This window comes from Mesocricetus auratus, unplaced genomic scaffold (genome assembly GCF_017639785.1).
Source record: "Mesocricetus auratus isolate SY011 unplaced genomic scaffold, BCM_Maur_2.0 Super-Scaffold_6723, whole genome shotgun sequence".
Taxonomy (NCBI): domain Eukaryota; kingdom Metazoa; phylum Chordata; class Mammalia; order Rodentia; family Cricetidae; genus Mesocricetus; species Mesocricetus auratus.
In genome coordinates, this window is record NW_024429183.1 from 12,569,605 (window position 1) to 12,584,932 (window position 15,328).

General features: G+C 47.6%; 2 protein-coding genes and 1 pseudogene across 2 annotated transcripts in view; 2 read left to right on the forward strand and 1 right to left on the reverse strand.

Moving 5' to 3' along the window:
• Fa2h (fatty acid 2-hydroxylase) overlaps positions 1–5,068 on the forward strand; it is a 50,593-nt gene extending 45,525 nt beyond the window's left edge. Inside the window, exons 5-7 of the mRNA XM_005073045.4 lie at positions 1,391–1,563; positions 2,574–2,826; positions 3,698–5,068. Of these exons, the coding sequence (XP_005073102.2) occupies positions 1,391–1,563; positions 2,574–2,826; positions 3,698–3,777 (506 nt within the window). The 3' untranslated portion in view covers positions 3,778–5,068. The remainder of the gene's footprint in view (positions 1–1,390; positions 1,564–2,573; positions 2,827–3,697) is intronic.
• A 2,081-nt stretch (positions 5,069–7,149) lies between these two features.
• LOC101837427 lies at positions 7,150–13,745 on the reverse strand (annotated as a pseudogene).
• Mlkl (mixed lineage kinase domain like pseudokinase) overlaps positions 12,159–15,328 on the forward strand; it is a 28,340-nt gene continuing 25,170 nt past the window's right edge. The window contains exon 1 of the mRNA XM_040736789.1: positions 12,159–12,783. The gene's annotated coding sequence lies outside the window, so the exon portion shown is untranslated. The remainder of the gene's footprint in view (positions 12,784–15,328) is intronic.

Below are 15,328 nucleotides of genomic sequence, written 5' to 3' on the forward strand. Positions count from 1 at the left end.
ACACACACACACACACACACACACACACACACACATCTAGAAAGAAAAATAGTGACTTGAGGTGAATGTAAAGATGGATAAGCAAATGGATTTAAGTTACAGATTGGGCATGGTGGCACAAGAGGCTGTCAGGAAAGACAACTATATATCCCTCTTCCCCACAGGCTAAAGCAATGGCATGTCTTAATAATAAATAAGCAAACAAACAAAATGCAAATGGGATGAGATTCACTTGCTATAAAACTGATCGTTTTAACTTGAATCGCACAGTGGCCTTTAGCACAGACACCACCTCTATCTAGTTTCAAGCCCTCTCATCACCTCAGAAGGAAACTCAGACCAGATGAGCAGTTGCTCCCCATTCTCCATCCTCCTCCCCATAGTGACCACTGCTCTGCTTTCTGTGTCCGCAAATGCACTTGTATGAACTTTCACGGAAATGGAGTCAGGCACTCTGAGGCCCATGCCTCCGGCTTCTTTCACTTTGCCCAAGAGATCTGAAGTGGGTGGTAGCTACTGGATGTGGGGGAGGAAGAAACTAAAGGCTTCGGTAACTTGTGGGTACCCACAGAAGAGAAACCCCAATGGATAGCCTGGAGGGGTGGGGCCCAAAGAAAAAGGAAGATGATTGGCTTCCTTTGGGAAGGGTTGGCTCTGGGGTCCTGTGTACACCATGTGGAGATAGACACACAGTGGCAAGTGGCCGTCCAAAGGCGGGGTGGAAGATGCAGATCTGGGGCTGCCAGTCTGTGATTAAAATCAGTTGTCAAGCAGAGTTTGGAGAGGCAGAGGCACGGCCCCCACAGTAGAGCCTCAGGAGGGACATCCAGTCTCATCTCTTTAATAGTGCTGGGCGCACAACTCAGAATTTGCTAAAAACCACTGACAACTACACCTGCACAGCCCTCCCACCCCCATCCAGGCTGGTCATTTTCCTGTATTTCAAATCTGTTGACATTTCTGCACTTAGGTTTTCCTGTCCTTCCTGCCGGTCCACTCCCATACACATGGTCCGCAGCTGTTCATTCCTGTTATCAGTGACTGCTGGCTCTGCTGCCTTTTTCAAGATGGTCTCAGTGCCCTGTGCCATGCCACCGTGTCACCCTTCTAAGTAGACATCCAACAATCAGCCAGAGCTGTGCCTCCTACAGTCCCCATTAGGACCAGTAGCCTCATCACTCTGGTAAAGAACCTTTCCCAAGCCCACGGCAGATCCTCACAGCCTCCCTCCCACTTTACCACAGGGCTTCTCAGTGCGGCCTGCCCGGAACTACTAGGCAGAGGGCAACAACGCCCAGGTTAGCCTGGGTGAGGCAAGGACTCTAGAACCACCAGGCACAGGTGTGCATGGCATTCACCAACCCCGAGCATCTCTCTGTTTCCGCTGCAGATTATTCAGTGGCGGTGCCCAAGTCCATGTTCGCAGGCCTCTTTGTGCTAGGCATGCTCATCTGGACCCTTGTGGAGTACCTCATTCACCGTTTTCTGTTCCATATGAAGCCCCCCAGCGACAGCCATTACCTCATCATGCTGCACTTTGTCATGCACGGCCAACACCACAAGGTGAGCAGCATGGGTCCCGCTCCAGGCTCCAGGCCCCAGAATGTGCAGCCGGCTCCACAAAGCCTCTCGGCTATTGCCAGTTCCCAGGAGTCTTCCTGAGAATCCAGCTCTGGGCTTGGAGCAAGGAACACCAAGATGTTTGAGATTTCTCAGAGGGGTGACTGGGTAGGGACAATGTGAGAACGATGAGTACATACTGTGGTGTCGCACACCCATCACGATTATGAACAGTAGATTCTTTGCATCACCTGAATTCATCAACATCTTTAATGCTTACAGCTCATTCATTCACCCAGTACTGTTCTCTGAATGCTCCGGGGATGGTACTAGATTTCAGTGAACACAACAGACAAAAGCCCTTGCCTCCGTAAAGGCGTCGTCTGAAGATGATGCCCCTGTGCTGCTTCCATTCCACAGTGGAAACTGAAGCTTGAGGACACTAAGGAACTGAGCAGCCCTCCCTCCTCCTTTGAGGGTCAAGAGCCGAGGGATTAGTCTCTGATTCTCTGGCTCACTGTAAACCTTCAAAAGAAGCTTCCAGTTGAGACATGGGGAGGGAAGCATCATGTTCAACTTCTAGGATCCTCTCTCCACAGACTGTATTAACCCAGGTTGCCGGTGCGTGGCTCCTCGTACACATCAACACTCGGTCTCCAGAAAGCCCCTCTAGCAAAGGACTTGGCATATGAGGTTGGGGTTCCTGTCTAGTAGTGAATAAGTTCTGAACCCAAGTGGTCTCGGGAGCATGGTGTGTCTTGGGGCAGTTTGCCAGCTTCCATCCTGGCTAGGGAATAAGGAGAAGGACACTTTCTCTGGGTCTTTCAGGTCTGTTGATCTGTCCCAAAGCTATGAGGATACGGAGCCTTTCCAGGATAGGTTGCCAGCCCATCATTGGAACAGCTGGCTGCTCCACTCCATGAGTAATGTCTCCATTTTGACACACCTTGACCACACACAGGCTACCAGCCTTTGTTTGGCTGCCTCTGATACCCACACTTGTTTGTCCACAGGCACCCTTTGACGGCTCCCGCCTGGTCTTCCCCCCAGTGCCAGCCTCTCTGGTGATTGCCTTCTTCTATGTGCTCCTGCGGCTCATCCTGCCCGAGGCCGTGGCCGGCATCATCTTTGCAGGGGGTCTCCTGGGTTATGTCCTCTATGACATGACCCATTACTACCTGCACTTCGGCTCACCACACAAGGGTTCCTACCTGTACAACATGAAGGCCCACCATGTCAAGCATCACTTTGAATACCAGAAATCAGGTGAGGCTGGGCCTCTCAGCCTTTATTTGTGTTTATTGACTTGTTTGGCAGTTTCAGCCCCAACTAAAAGCCAGGTTCCATTCAGGGAACGGCATATACAGAGGTCTTATTTGTGTAGACAGATATGCAGAGAGGGACATGCATGGAAATCAATCCATGAGAAAGATTATCTCAGACAGCGATAACTGTCATAAAGAAAATAAAGCAAATAAAACATTGGGCTAGGTGTGGTAGTGTAACCTTTAAACTCAGCACTCTGGAGACTGAAACAGGCAGATCTCTGTGAGTTTGGGACCAGCCTCATCTACGTAGGGAGTTCTAGACTAGCTAAAGCTATATCATAAGACTCTGACTCAAATGAAAAAAAAAAGAATAAAGAAAATTGCATGACATATTTAACCAGCATAACCAAAGTATTACCATCTAAACTTGCAATTATATAAAAAATTAATGAGCTATCTTACATTCCCTAATACTGTCTGTTTTGTACTGAGAGCACATCTTAATTCATATGCTAAATTTTCATCACAAATAAAATCTATAGTTAAAAAGACAGATTCACAGATATAAGTTGCTCCAAGCATGCTGATGTCTGGGATGCAGGTTTTCCAGGAGCAGCACCCTGAGGCAGGAATGAACTTAGCTCAGCAAGGACGAGGGGGAAGCCGAAGGAGGGCAACGTGGGGGACACAGTAGGGCCAGGCCCACCCAGCAGTCTGGGGTGAGACCCAGGAGTCTGGCCCTTGGGAAGGCAGCGCGCATGCGCGCGCGGACAGACATTGAAATCTCCCCTAGCTCTACCTGCCCACGGGAATTCTTCCTGCTCTTCTGCCAGCACCTCATCTCCTGCCCCATTTGTCTCCCTCTGCAGGGTTTGGCATCAGCACTAAATTGTGGGATTACTTTTTCCACACTCTCATACCAGAGGAATCCCACCCGAAGATGCAGTGACAACCCCTCTCTGTTCTACCCTCAGTCTAGCCCTGGCCCCTGCACCCTGTCCTACCCCCGCCTCCATCCAGACCCTGCTGAGATCAGCTTGGCCAGGCAGGATGGGCTCTGTCTAGCCCTGGGGCTTGGTGGAGATCTTAAGGCAGGACTTCCCTTCTGGCTTACTGTGTGAGGATAGCATCCTCTTGATAGCCAGGTGGCCCTTGGGGACTGGCTCATTCTCAGAGAATTAGGACCCCCCCATTGGCATTCCTGCCTAATCTTCAGCCCTCAGTACTGATTCAGGGTCCAGACAATGGCCCCAAGGGGCATGAAGGAAACTGACCCCACCTGTGCCTTAGAACCCTGGGCTCCCTGGGAGCTTCCCCATGCAGCAAAGGGACCAGTGTCACAGCAGAAGCATGGTGTGCAGGCCTGTGGCCACATCTTACTCTCCTGCCCTTTCTTGAGAGAGTTTGATGGTTCAGAAGTAAATGAAGGGCTATCCCAAGAAGAGACAGCACGATGCCTCCCACAGGCCACTCCAAGACCCCAGGAGTATCTGGACCCTGCCAACCCCAGATACCGGCTGTGCTACCAGCTGCCTCAGTGGAAGTAATCCGGCACTCGTCTACCTGGGCAGAAAGCTTGAGGCTGGCTGGCATCCTGTGCAAGGCTGACAGGAGCTCTGACCCTTGCCTTTGGGAATCACCAGCTGCTTTCTCCATCCCTCCTCTGCCCCCAAACTGCCCCCCAAAAGGGGCTGAAGAGGTCTCTGCATCGGTGAGGGACCCACCCCAGCCCTGGCCATTCTTGGCCTCCACCTACACAGGCAGATGCCTGCCCCAACACAGGACCCTCCCAGCAGTGCCTCCTGAAGCCAAGAAGGGGCTTTCATGTGGTGCCTTATCACCTTCCCTGCCCCGAGACCATTCTTCCTTGTAACCAGAGCCCTCACTGCTCCTGGAGTCTTATTTATAAATTACATAAATATTCTTCATCTGACCCCAAATGAAGTAGCTGGTCAGGTGACCCTTTCTAATCCTATGTGTTGAGCTTATGTAAAAAAGAAAAAATCATCTTGCCTTCTTTTCTGTTCCTTTCTTACCTACAAGCCATTACTACTTGAAACTTGTCAAAAACCCAATGGGTGCAAAGACTAAAGAGAAGCAGCATGACTGGCCCTGTGATTTGTACTGTTTACGGTGAAGCTATCTAGAGATTTTGAGATAAATATACAAAACTGTGGTTGTGAAATAAAGATGTAAATAAATTGTATATTTTGAAAAATAAAACATTGAGAAGAAACCAACAAAGACCCATTGGTGTTTGTTGATGGTGACTGAACCCCATCATGACTGAGAAGGAGGAATGGTTTAGAAGGAAGGTGTCATTACACTGAGAAGAAGACTGTATAAAATTGCTGGGATAATAAAAAGCTGGCTGGCAGGCCAGGTATTGTAGCACACACTTTCAACCCTGGCAGAGGCAGAGGCAGAGGCAGTGGCAGAGGCAGAGGCAGAGGCAGAGGCAGAGGCAGAGGCAGAGGCAGAGGCAGAGGCAGAGGCAGAGGCAGAGGCAGAGGCAGAGGCAGAGGCAGAGGCAGAGGCAGAGGCAGGCAGATCTCTGGGTTTGAGGACAGCCTGGTCTACAGAGCAAGTTCCAGGACAGACAGACCTACACAGACCCTGTCTCAAACAAACAAACAAGCAAACAAAAAATCTGACTGATTGTTACCCTCTTTCTTGCCTTTAGGTTTTCTTTGTCACATTTATTAATTTTGTATACATGTATACCTGCATACCATGATGAGCTTGTGGAGGTCAGAGGACAATTTGCGGGAGTTTGTTTTTTCTTTCTATCATCTGGGTCCTATTCTGGGGCATCCACCAGAGAAGACTACCTGGACACAGGTTTAAGCCGATAGAAAGTCTTTAATAGCTGGCCAAAAACTACACTGAATGTTCAGGATCCCAGGGTAGCCCCAAGTCCTTCTCCAGGTGAGCCTTTAAACACAAAAACCACATTCTGGGTTGACACAGCTCAGTTAGCAAGAACAGTTAGTTAGAAGACGAACTACAGAAGTCAATGGATTAGGTCCTTGTTTTCCTTTTGGCAAGCGGTGATGTCTACATGTCTAGATTTTATGGCCTGAATGGTACTCCCACCATGGAGTCAGTTGTGCTTAGATCTGAGGCCTGTGACAGGTCCCAGGATGGAACTCAGGTCATTGGGCTTGACGACAAGTCCTTGACTCGTTTCCCCATCTCACCTGCTCTCGATTTTTTTGTCTTATTACTGTTTTTAAAATATCTTCAACCAGCATCTTTGCTTATTGCCTGAATTCTAAAGGGATTACTCTCACAATCCACCTTGACATACCACTAGGGAGAGGATTTTGAAATTGTTTTCTTTATTTTTGAGAGTTTCATACATGTATACAACTGCGTATGATCATATCTAACCTCCGAACTTCATGACTTATTTTTAATAATCCATGGGCTGGTCTTTTTCTTTTTCTTTTTTTCTTTTGTCAACTTGACACAAGCCAGGGTCATCTGGGAAGGGGGAACATCAGATTGGCCTGTAGGCATGCCTGTGGGGGGCGTTTCCTTGATTCATGATTGATGGAGGCAGTGCTACCCCTGGGAAGGAGAGGCTGGGTTGTATAAGAAAGCAGACTGAGCAAGCTAGCAAGTTCCTCCACAGCTTCTCTTTCACTTCCTGCCTCCAGCTTCCCCCTTTGAGTTCTTGCTGGTCTCCTTCATGATAGACTATGATTGAAATGTGTAATCCAAATAAACCTTTTCCTCCCCTAGTTATTTTTGGTCACCCTATGTTATCACAACAAGGCAAGATAGAACAACCAATTAAGTCCAGTTAGTGCTGCTCATATATGTGTGGGTGTGGGGCCATCCATAAGATCATGGGTAACCTACATGGTGGTCACATCCTCAAAACAACCACTAAAACTCCCTCCCTCGGCAACTATCCACTGTCAATAGTTCTTCAGCATAAACTGGAAGATGGTACTCATCTACTTTATCTATGCTGGGATTTTGGCTAGATTGACCTTGTGTAGGTCTTGTGCAGGTAACCATAGTTGCTGTGAGATCATGATTTCAATAGATACATTATGTCCAAAAGACAATATTTCATAGCACTCCTCTTCATCCTCTGGCTCCTTTTTGTTTTGTTTTGTTTTTTGTTTTTTCTAGACAGGGTTCCTCTGTGGCTTGGGAGGCTGTCCTAGAACTAGCTCTTGTAGACCAGGCTTGTCTCGAACTCACAAAGATCTGCCTGTCTCTGCCTCCCAAGTGCTGGGATTAAAGGCTTGCTCCACCACTGCCTGGCTTGGCTCTTATATTCTTTTTTCTTTTTCTTTCTTTTTTTTGCCAAGCTGTGACTGTTTGTTAACTGACCAGATTACAAAAAAACACAGGCAACACCTTAGTTCATCCGCCTAATAAGCCAGTTTATCTGGTCTTCCCTGTTGCCAGCATCGCCACCTTCCACAAAATGAGTGGTCTTCTTCTTCATTCCACCTCGTGGAGAAGATAATTTGAAGGGCCACAGGAAGTTATTCACTTCCTTGAAGCGTTTTCCAACTGTATAGATCTCATGAATTAGATCCTCCATGCAGATGATGAGCACTCATCTGCATGAGATTTACCATGAGATTGAGCAACCAAGGAATTGTCCAACAAGGCAATTCTCTTCTTATTGATTTTGCCATAGCCGTGCTTGTAGATGAGCTTGTTGACTGACTTCAGGTTGGGGTACCCCCATGCAATGTATGGCTCCACAATCCTCAGCACGTTAACTGAAGCCTTGTTGAAAGATCTGACGAAAACGGAGCAGCTGCAACACCTTTCAGACCTTTGGGCTTACACCATTGATACCTCGGAATCGGATGACAAACGCCAGCTTGGGTTCTGCCAGCACATAGAAGTTTCCAGTAGCCATGCGAATCTCCATCCAGTGCATTTGCGTGTATTCCTTGTGGCAATGCTTTGCTTCTCATAGATAAGCTTCCTCCGTGCCTTCTCATAGATAAGCTTCCTCCGTGCCTTCCGCAGTGTCTTCAGTGCAAACTTTTTCCGAAAGCGCTTCACCTTCAACTCTGCAAAACTCCTTAGCTTTTTCTTAAGGGTTTCTAGCACAGCAGGAACCTTCTTTTTCTTCTTCAGCAGCTCTTATATTCTTTATGCCTCCTCTTCTGTGATGTCCCCTGAACCTTTTAGAGGGGGTGGGGTTTGAGATGGGGGTTTCTCTGTGTAGCCCTGGCTGTCCTGGAATGTTCTCTGTAGACCAGACTGGCCTCGAACTTGGAGATCCGCCTGCCTCTGCCTCCTAAGGGCTGGGACTAAAGGTGAACGCCACCACTGCCTGGATGCACTCAGTCTCAGATTCTCAGTACTATTACCAGTTATGAACATCCCTCCAATGACCTCTGTCCACACCACAAAGAAGCTTCTCTGACCAAGGCTGAGAGCAACCCAGGTCTACAAATATAAACATGAACATTTAGAAGGCAATTTGATGGCATAGTCAGTTATCAAAACAACAATAGTAGGTGCTACCCTAGGGCCTGTGACCTCCCGAGCTTTGACCAGGATTATAGTAGCAGGTATGAAACAGGCCTCTGCTATGACCAGAAATCAGTTAGTTACTCCATAACAGCCATGCCACTATCGCATCAATAGGCATATCTTTCCTGGCAGGCTGGTATTACAGCACGCAGTGCCCAGACATGGATAAGACCATTGATGTCTTTTCTCCTCAGCCACCTTAAGTCACTATGGTAACTAGTCTGTAGGGAGGAAGTTTACTGTTGGTTTGAGACTGATCTATGTTCTGCAGCCAAACTGTGTGGTATCTCCAGCAACAGGGTCTTACCATGTAGTTATGGTGGGTAGCCAAGGGCAATAGCATTTAAACAATTTGTCTAACCCCAGCAAAGAAAAGAAGCTTGCTCAAAAGAACTACTTAAATTCCGATCAGCACTGGGGGAAAAATTCACAGGTTGACTCTTAATGATCTAGAAATTTCCCTTTCCTGATTCTCTATCAGACACGCAGTGGCTTGCCAGGGATGGACACAGGGACACCCTGTTTCTGTTGGCCATGGTGCTTGCACTCCCCAGACCTACTGTCTTCGGTGTTTCCTGGATGGCTGGAAGAACCGCCCCTTTAATTTTTTTTTTTTTTTTTTTTTTTGGTTTTTACGAGACAGGGTTTCTCTGTATTGTTTTGGAGGCTGTCGGTCCAGCCTGGCCTCGAACTCACAGAGATCCGCCTGCCTCTGCCTCCCGAGTGCTGGGATTAAAGGCATGCGCCACCACCGCCCGGCCGCCCCTTTAATTCTTATTGCATGCTTACGCTAGCTCTTGACTCTGATCGCTGCCTTTGAGCTTTGTATGCTTTCTCCTTGTGCCCAGAACAAAAACCAACTTACAGCCACGCCCAATATAAGTCAGCCTTGCCTCTACCAGCTCTCTGCCTGGTAACTTTAGCCTGGTGCCTCTTCTTCTGGTCCCTGGTCTCTGCTGCCCTCTGGTGGCGATGTGCAACCGTGCCTCATTATGAGAGGCCTCAAGAGTTCCTGTTTGGAGAGTTCCTGTTTGGAAACTGCACATGTAGTTAATTTTTAACTACATTTTCCCATCTTGTTCTCTCGGCTGACTTTCCTGTCTCATTTCCTGTTTAAGGAGGAAAATGGAACACTGTTGTATGGGTTTCAAAACAACCATAGAGGCTGGTGTTTTCTTCACAGGTATTTGGTCCGTGAGAGTTAACTTTCAGAAGCATAAAATACCTGCCAGGTGTATCTATTTGAAGATAATACACCAGAATGTTTACTCAGTAGTCACCCCCTCCCATTGGTTGAGGATTGTCTTCAAGGGCATAATCTATCCTTACTTATAGCTACTCCCTATCAATCAGCTGTTTTCATCCATTTTATGTAGCTACAACAAAATGCCTGAGAGTAGGTACTTCATTTTTTAAAAAAAAGGAGGCTTGTTAGGTTTATACACGAATACAAAATGAAATCTTTAAAATTAAAAAATTTAATGAAATTAAAATTTTATATAATATAGCAAGAACTACCTTAAGGAAGGTGTCTTAGTTGGAGTTTCTATTGTTGTTATAAAATACCGTGACCAAAGCAACTTGGACAGGAAAGGGTTTATTTGGCTTACACTTTCAGATAACAGTTCATCACTGAAGGAAGTCAGGGCAGGAACTCAAACAGGGCAGGAACCTGGGGGCAGGAGCTGATGCAGAGGCCGCGAGGACTGCTGCTTACTGGCTTGCTCCTCGTGGTTTGCTCAGACTGCTTTCTTATAGAAGCCAGGACCCCCAGCAAGGATGGCAGCATCCACAATGGACTGGGCCCTCCCCCATCAATCACCAATTGAGAAAATGCCTGACAGCCAGATCTTATGAAAGCATTTTCTCAGCTGAGGTTCCCTCCCTTCAGATAACTCTAGCTTGTGCCAAGTTGATATAAAACTAGCCAGCGCAGAAGGGTTGAAAGAAGCAATATGTAGAAGAAATAGACACTGAAAGACATGAAACACCAGGATATGAGATGTGCTGACTTCTCCTGTTTGCTCTTCCAATCTGAGTGCTGTGTTCCATCCCCTCAGCACCCGTGGAGGCTGATCTGTGATAGCAGCCGTGTGCTCCTTGGCTTATTTTGCCCTGTTCTCCAGATACAGGAGAAGGAGCGAGTCCATGGATGGGAGAGTAAAGCCAGCTTTGCGATTTCTTTCAATGACGATTTGTAGTTTTCAGTGTCCTCGTGATTGCATTGCAAACACTGTACCACAAAGCCCTGAACTTTGATCCAGCACCTACATAAAAAATATACACCTGTAACTCTGGGGGTGGAAGTAGGCAGGTCCTAGGGACTCACTGGCCAGCCAGTCCAATTGAAATAGCGAGCTCCAGGTTCAGTGAGAGATCCTGTACCAAAAAAGAAATTGATGGGGATTGCAGAGATGATGGCTTAGCAGTTAGGAACACTTGTTGCTCTTCCAGAGGACCCAGGTTCCCACATGGTGGCTCACAACTGTCTGTAACTTCAGTTCAGAGAATCTGATGCCCTGTGCTGACCTTTGCAGGCATTCACGTGTGCACATACATACATGCAGGCAAAACACACACACACACACACACATAATAACATTTTTAAAATAATCAGGTGGGGGGCTGTAGCGATGACTCAGTGGTTAGGAGCACTGGCTATGCTTCTAGAGGACCCAGATTCAATTCCCAGCACCTACATGGCCCTCACAACCATCTGTAACTCCAGTCCCAGGAGACCTGACATCCTCTCTGGCGTCTGGAAGTACTGCATGTAAGTGGTACACACACATATATATAAGCAAAATACCTACGCATACACACCCATACATGCCCAAATACACAAAATAATTTAAAATTTAAATAAGATGGTGATGCAGCTGAGGAAGACACCTGATGTCACCTTCTGGCACACACACACACACACACACACACACACACACACACACACACACCAATCCCATTAGACTCACTTAAAATGTTTCCAGAATTGGAATAAAGATTCCTTTATTTAATTCCAAAGCTATAAGTGAGTTCCCCAGGTAAATATTATTCTTATAAGAGTTTCTGTAGCCATGGTGTCTCTTCACAGAAGAAAACAAAACAAAACAAAAAACTAAGACACCATACAATATCTATTTCCATTTTTTAAAAGATTTTTTATTATATATGCAGTGTTCTGCCTTCATGTATCCCTGCCAGCCAAAAGAGGGAATCAGATCTCATTACAGATGTAGTTGCTGGGAATTGAACTCAGGACCTTTGGAATTGAACTATCCCTCCAGCGCCTCTGCTTCCATTTCTATTCTTTGCCAGCTATACAGCCTGAATAAGTGAACGAATGGCATTTCTTATACTGACTCACTGGGGATATAACTGACTTTAATAAAGCTCAGCATAAACCGTAACAAAGTTTGGAGAAAAAAAGAAGTGACTTCCCCCTACTTGGGTAGTCTCCCACACCCCCGCCCTCCTGCCACCACTCCCCATGCCCAGCCCAGGATTTTCCAGCACCAAGCCCACAAAGAACCTCCTCCATGCTTCCAAGACTTATTCCCATTCCATCTATTATTTATTTATTTGTGGTGTGTGTGTGTGTGTGTGTGTGTGTGTGTGTGTGTGTGCAGGCGTGTGTGCAGCACGCCCATACTAGGGCCTTGCGTACATGTGGAAGCCAGAGGACAACTTGGAGGAGTGAGTTCTCTCCTTCCACCTTGACTGAGGTCATCAGGCTCACTGAGTCATCCCATCTGACTCACTTTTTTATTTTTTATTTTACTGGACTTCCAGGCCGTCCCATACAAAGGTTGTCAGGGCTCCCTGTAACGTTATTCTTTCTTTCAATCCCTAAATTCGAGGCTCCAAGCAGAGGGCCTGGGAGTACTCTGAGAGTTGCCGTTTAATGGATTTGGAGAAAGGACCAGAGCCGGCCGGGTAGGAGCTTCAACTGGGAACTCTCCAGAAAGAGGGTGTAGGAAGCTGGCACATCGCCAGCAGAGTGTCACAGGAACCTGGGGGAGGAGTGTCAACCAGGCACAGGCTTCCGGAGGAGGACGCTGGACAGAAAACAGCAGTCCAACAGGTTGCTCCGGAGGACTCCGCTGCACAGTTACGTCGGCCCGGCTTTGACTTTAGGCGGGAACAGAGGCCGGTGCGGAGTCTCTCGTGGACGCAGGGAGCGCAGAGGCTGCACCGGAGGGAAGAGGCTCTGGTGCACCGGGACTTGCTCCCATCTGGTGTGCTTTCTCAGCTGAGCAGAAGACCGTGGTCCGGGAGCAGCGGGCACTGACAGTACTGCAATTGCGCATAGGATAGAAGGCACGATCGCTGCCCTCCTCCCCTGCGCCCGCGACCACGAGGGTGAGCCGGCTGGGTCCGGAGAGTCTAGAGAAAGCGAAAGAACGCGGAATCACAGATTGGGCTTCCTGAAACTCGGGTGAGTTGGTTTCGATTCTCTGGCTCTGGTGGGGAGGCTGTCTGTCTGCTAAGATCTCTGCGGACCTCCTGCCAAAGCAGGACGGGGATGGGGGAATGGGGTTTGAGGAGGGGCAAAGGGCGGGGACCCGGCACAGGTGCTGAAGTCTTAAGAGTAGGTGGGAAGGCAGAAAGAAGGACTTGTTGTTTCCAGGACAGGTGATTCAGGGGGGTTTTGCTTTGTTTGTTTTGGGTTTGTTTTTGTTTTGTTTTTTGCTCTTGTGCTTTTCCAGACAGGGTTTCTCTGTAGAGTTCTGGCTGTCCTGGAACTTGCTTTGCCGACCAGGTTGACCTCAAACTCACAGAAATCTGCCTGCCTCAGCCTCTGGAGTGCTGAGTTAATTTAAAGGTGTGCACTACTACCACGGCCCGACTGGATTCCAGTTCTTAAATATGAATGCCCACTTCCTTTTCTAGGGCCCATTTCATACAAGGGTGAAGCAATCTGATGTAATGCTCGTAAAGGGTTGTGTGATTTTTAAAACAATTTATTTACCGAGACACTCCCTGTGTAGCTATGGCTGGCCTGGAACTCACTGTGTGGTCCAGGCTGGCCTTGAATCCCTAGAGACATCTGTCTGTGCTTCCCAGGCACTAAATTTAAGTTGTGCGCCCCAAACCCAGATACGCTTGATTTTTTTTTTTTTTTTTTTTTTTTTTTTTTGGTTTTTCGAGACAGGGTTTCTCTGTGGCTTTGGAGGCTGTCCTGGAACTCGCTCTGTAGACCAGGCTGGCCTCGAACTCACAGAGATCCGCCTGCCTCTGTCTCCCGAGTGCTGGGATTAAAGGCGTGCGCCACCAACGCCCGGCTACGCCTGATATTTTTAATGGAGGAGGCGGAGTTAGAGTAAATTAATATTGTTACCACTACTTCCAGATTTTTCACATTCGCTTCACATATCCACGAAAGAGTTGTGAAGACATGCGCTCAGCACCGGGCCCAGAGATTTATTGATTTTCTTTAAGAGTACCCTAACAGGCTGGGCGGTGGCTCAGACGTCAGAGAGTACCCTGATGTTAATGCCTGTGCCTCCTTCCCAGTTCAGTGGAATCCTGTGGACAAGGAAAACAAAACCTGTGGATTGCCACATACTTAGTTTCAGTTTGACAATTTGATTTCGTTTGTCGACTCATGTTTTAAAGGCAGATGGGGATTCCAGGGAATTTTTTTTCCATGTTGTTATCTGATCTGTGAATGGACTTACTTCTTTCTTGTGTGTGTGTGTGTGTGTGTGTGTGCACCCCATCTGTGTGTGTGCGTGTGTGTGCACCCCATCTGTGTGTGTGCGTGTGTGTGCACCCCACCTGTGTGTGTGCGTGTGTGTGCACCCCACCTGTGTGTGTGTGCGCGTGTGTGTGCGTGCATGTCTGTGTGTGTGCACCCCACCTGTGTGTGTGCGCGCGTGTGTGTGCGTGCGTGTCTGTGTGTGTGCACCCCACCTGTGTGTGGCTGCCTGTGGGGCTCAGAGCCCCTGGAGCCTGAGTTGCTAGCAGTTGTGAACTGACTAGCGTGGGTGCTGGGAACCGTCTCAGGTCCTCTGCAAGAGCAGCAAGTGTTCCTAACTATTGAGCTGTCTCATGTAGTCCCCAAAATAACACTTTTCTGTTGTTTTGAATTTCTCCAAGGTAATTCTTAACCTGGGCCATTGAGAAGATTGCTCTGATTTTAAGTATTTTTGAGAGTTGGAGACATGGCTCAGCAGTTAAGAACATTGGCCGCTCTCCTAGAACCTAGGTTTGATTCCTACCATGCACATCATAGCCAACAACCTTCTATAGCTCCACTTCCAGAGGATCTGACACCCAAGGGCACTGCCTGCATGTGATACACAGACATATATGCAGGCAAAACACCCATGTACCTAAAATAAAAATAAATGAACTTTTAAATTTTTTAATGATTTGTTTGTTTTTGTTTATGTTCTATGTGCACTGGCATTTTCTTTGCATGTATGTCTGTGTGAAGGGATCAGATTCCCTGGAACTGGAGGTTCAGACAGTGGTGAGCAGTCATGTGGGTGCTGGGAATTGAACTCAGGTCCTCTGGAACAAAGCCAGTGCTCTTAACCATTGAGCCAACTCTCCAGCCCAAAATAAGTAAGTCTTTAAAACTGCTTGTGAAGCCAGGCATAGTGGTGCATGCCTTTCATTGCAGTATTTAGGACGCAAAGGCATGAGGAGTTCTGTGAGTTGGAGGCCAGCCTGATCTACTTGCTGAACTCCAGGACTACATAGGGAGACCCTGCCTCAAACACAAAAACAGAAAATGCTTCTGGATCTGTTTCTGGGCTTTGAGCTCATTTGAACAGCATCTTCATCAATTGCAGATGAGGATGGAACTGTGTTTCTAAAGCACTTAGCATGTTGTCAGTGAGAAGATTTATTGTTATGGCAGTTCTTATTCATTCTGGACTCTAGTTGCCTTCAAGTAGACCATGATTCAAACCTAGCTTCAACAAGAAGGGAGACTGAGTGACTGAAGAGATGACTCAGCAGCTAAGAGCACT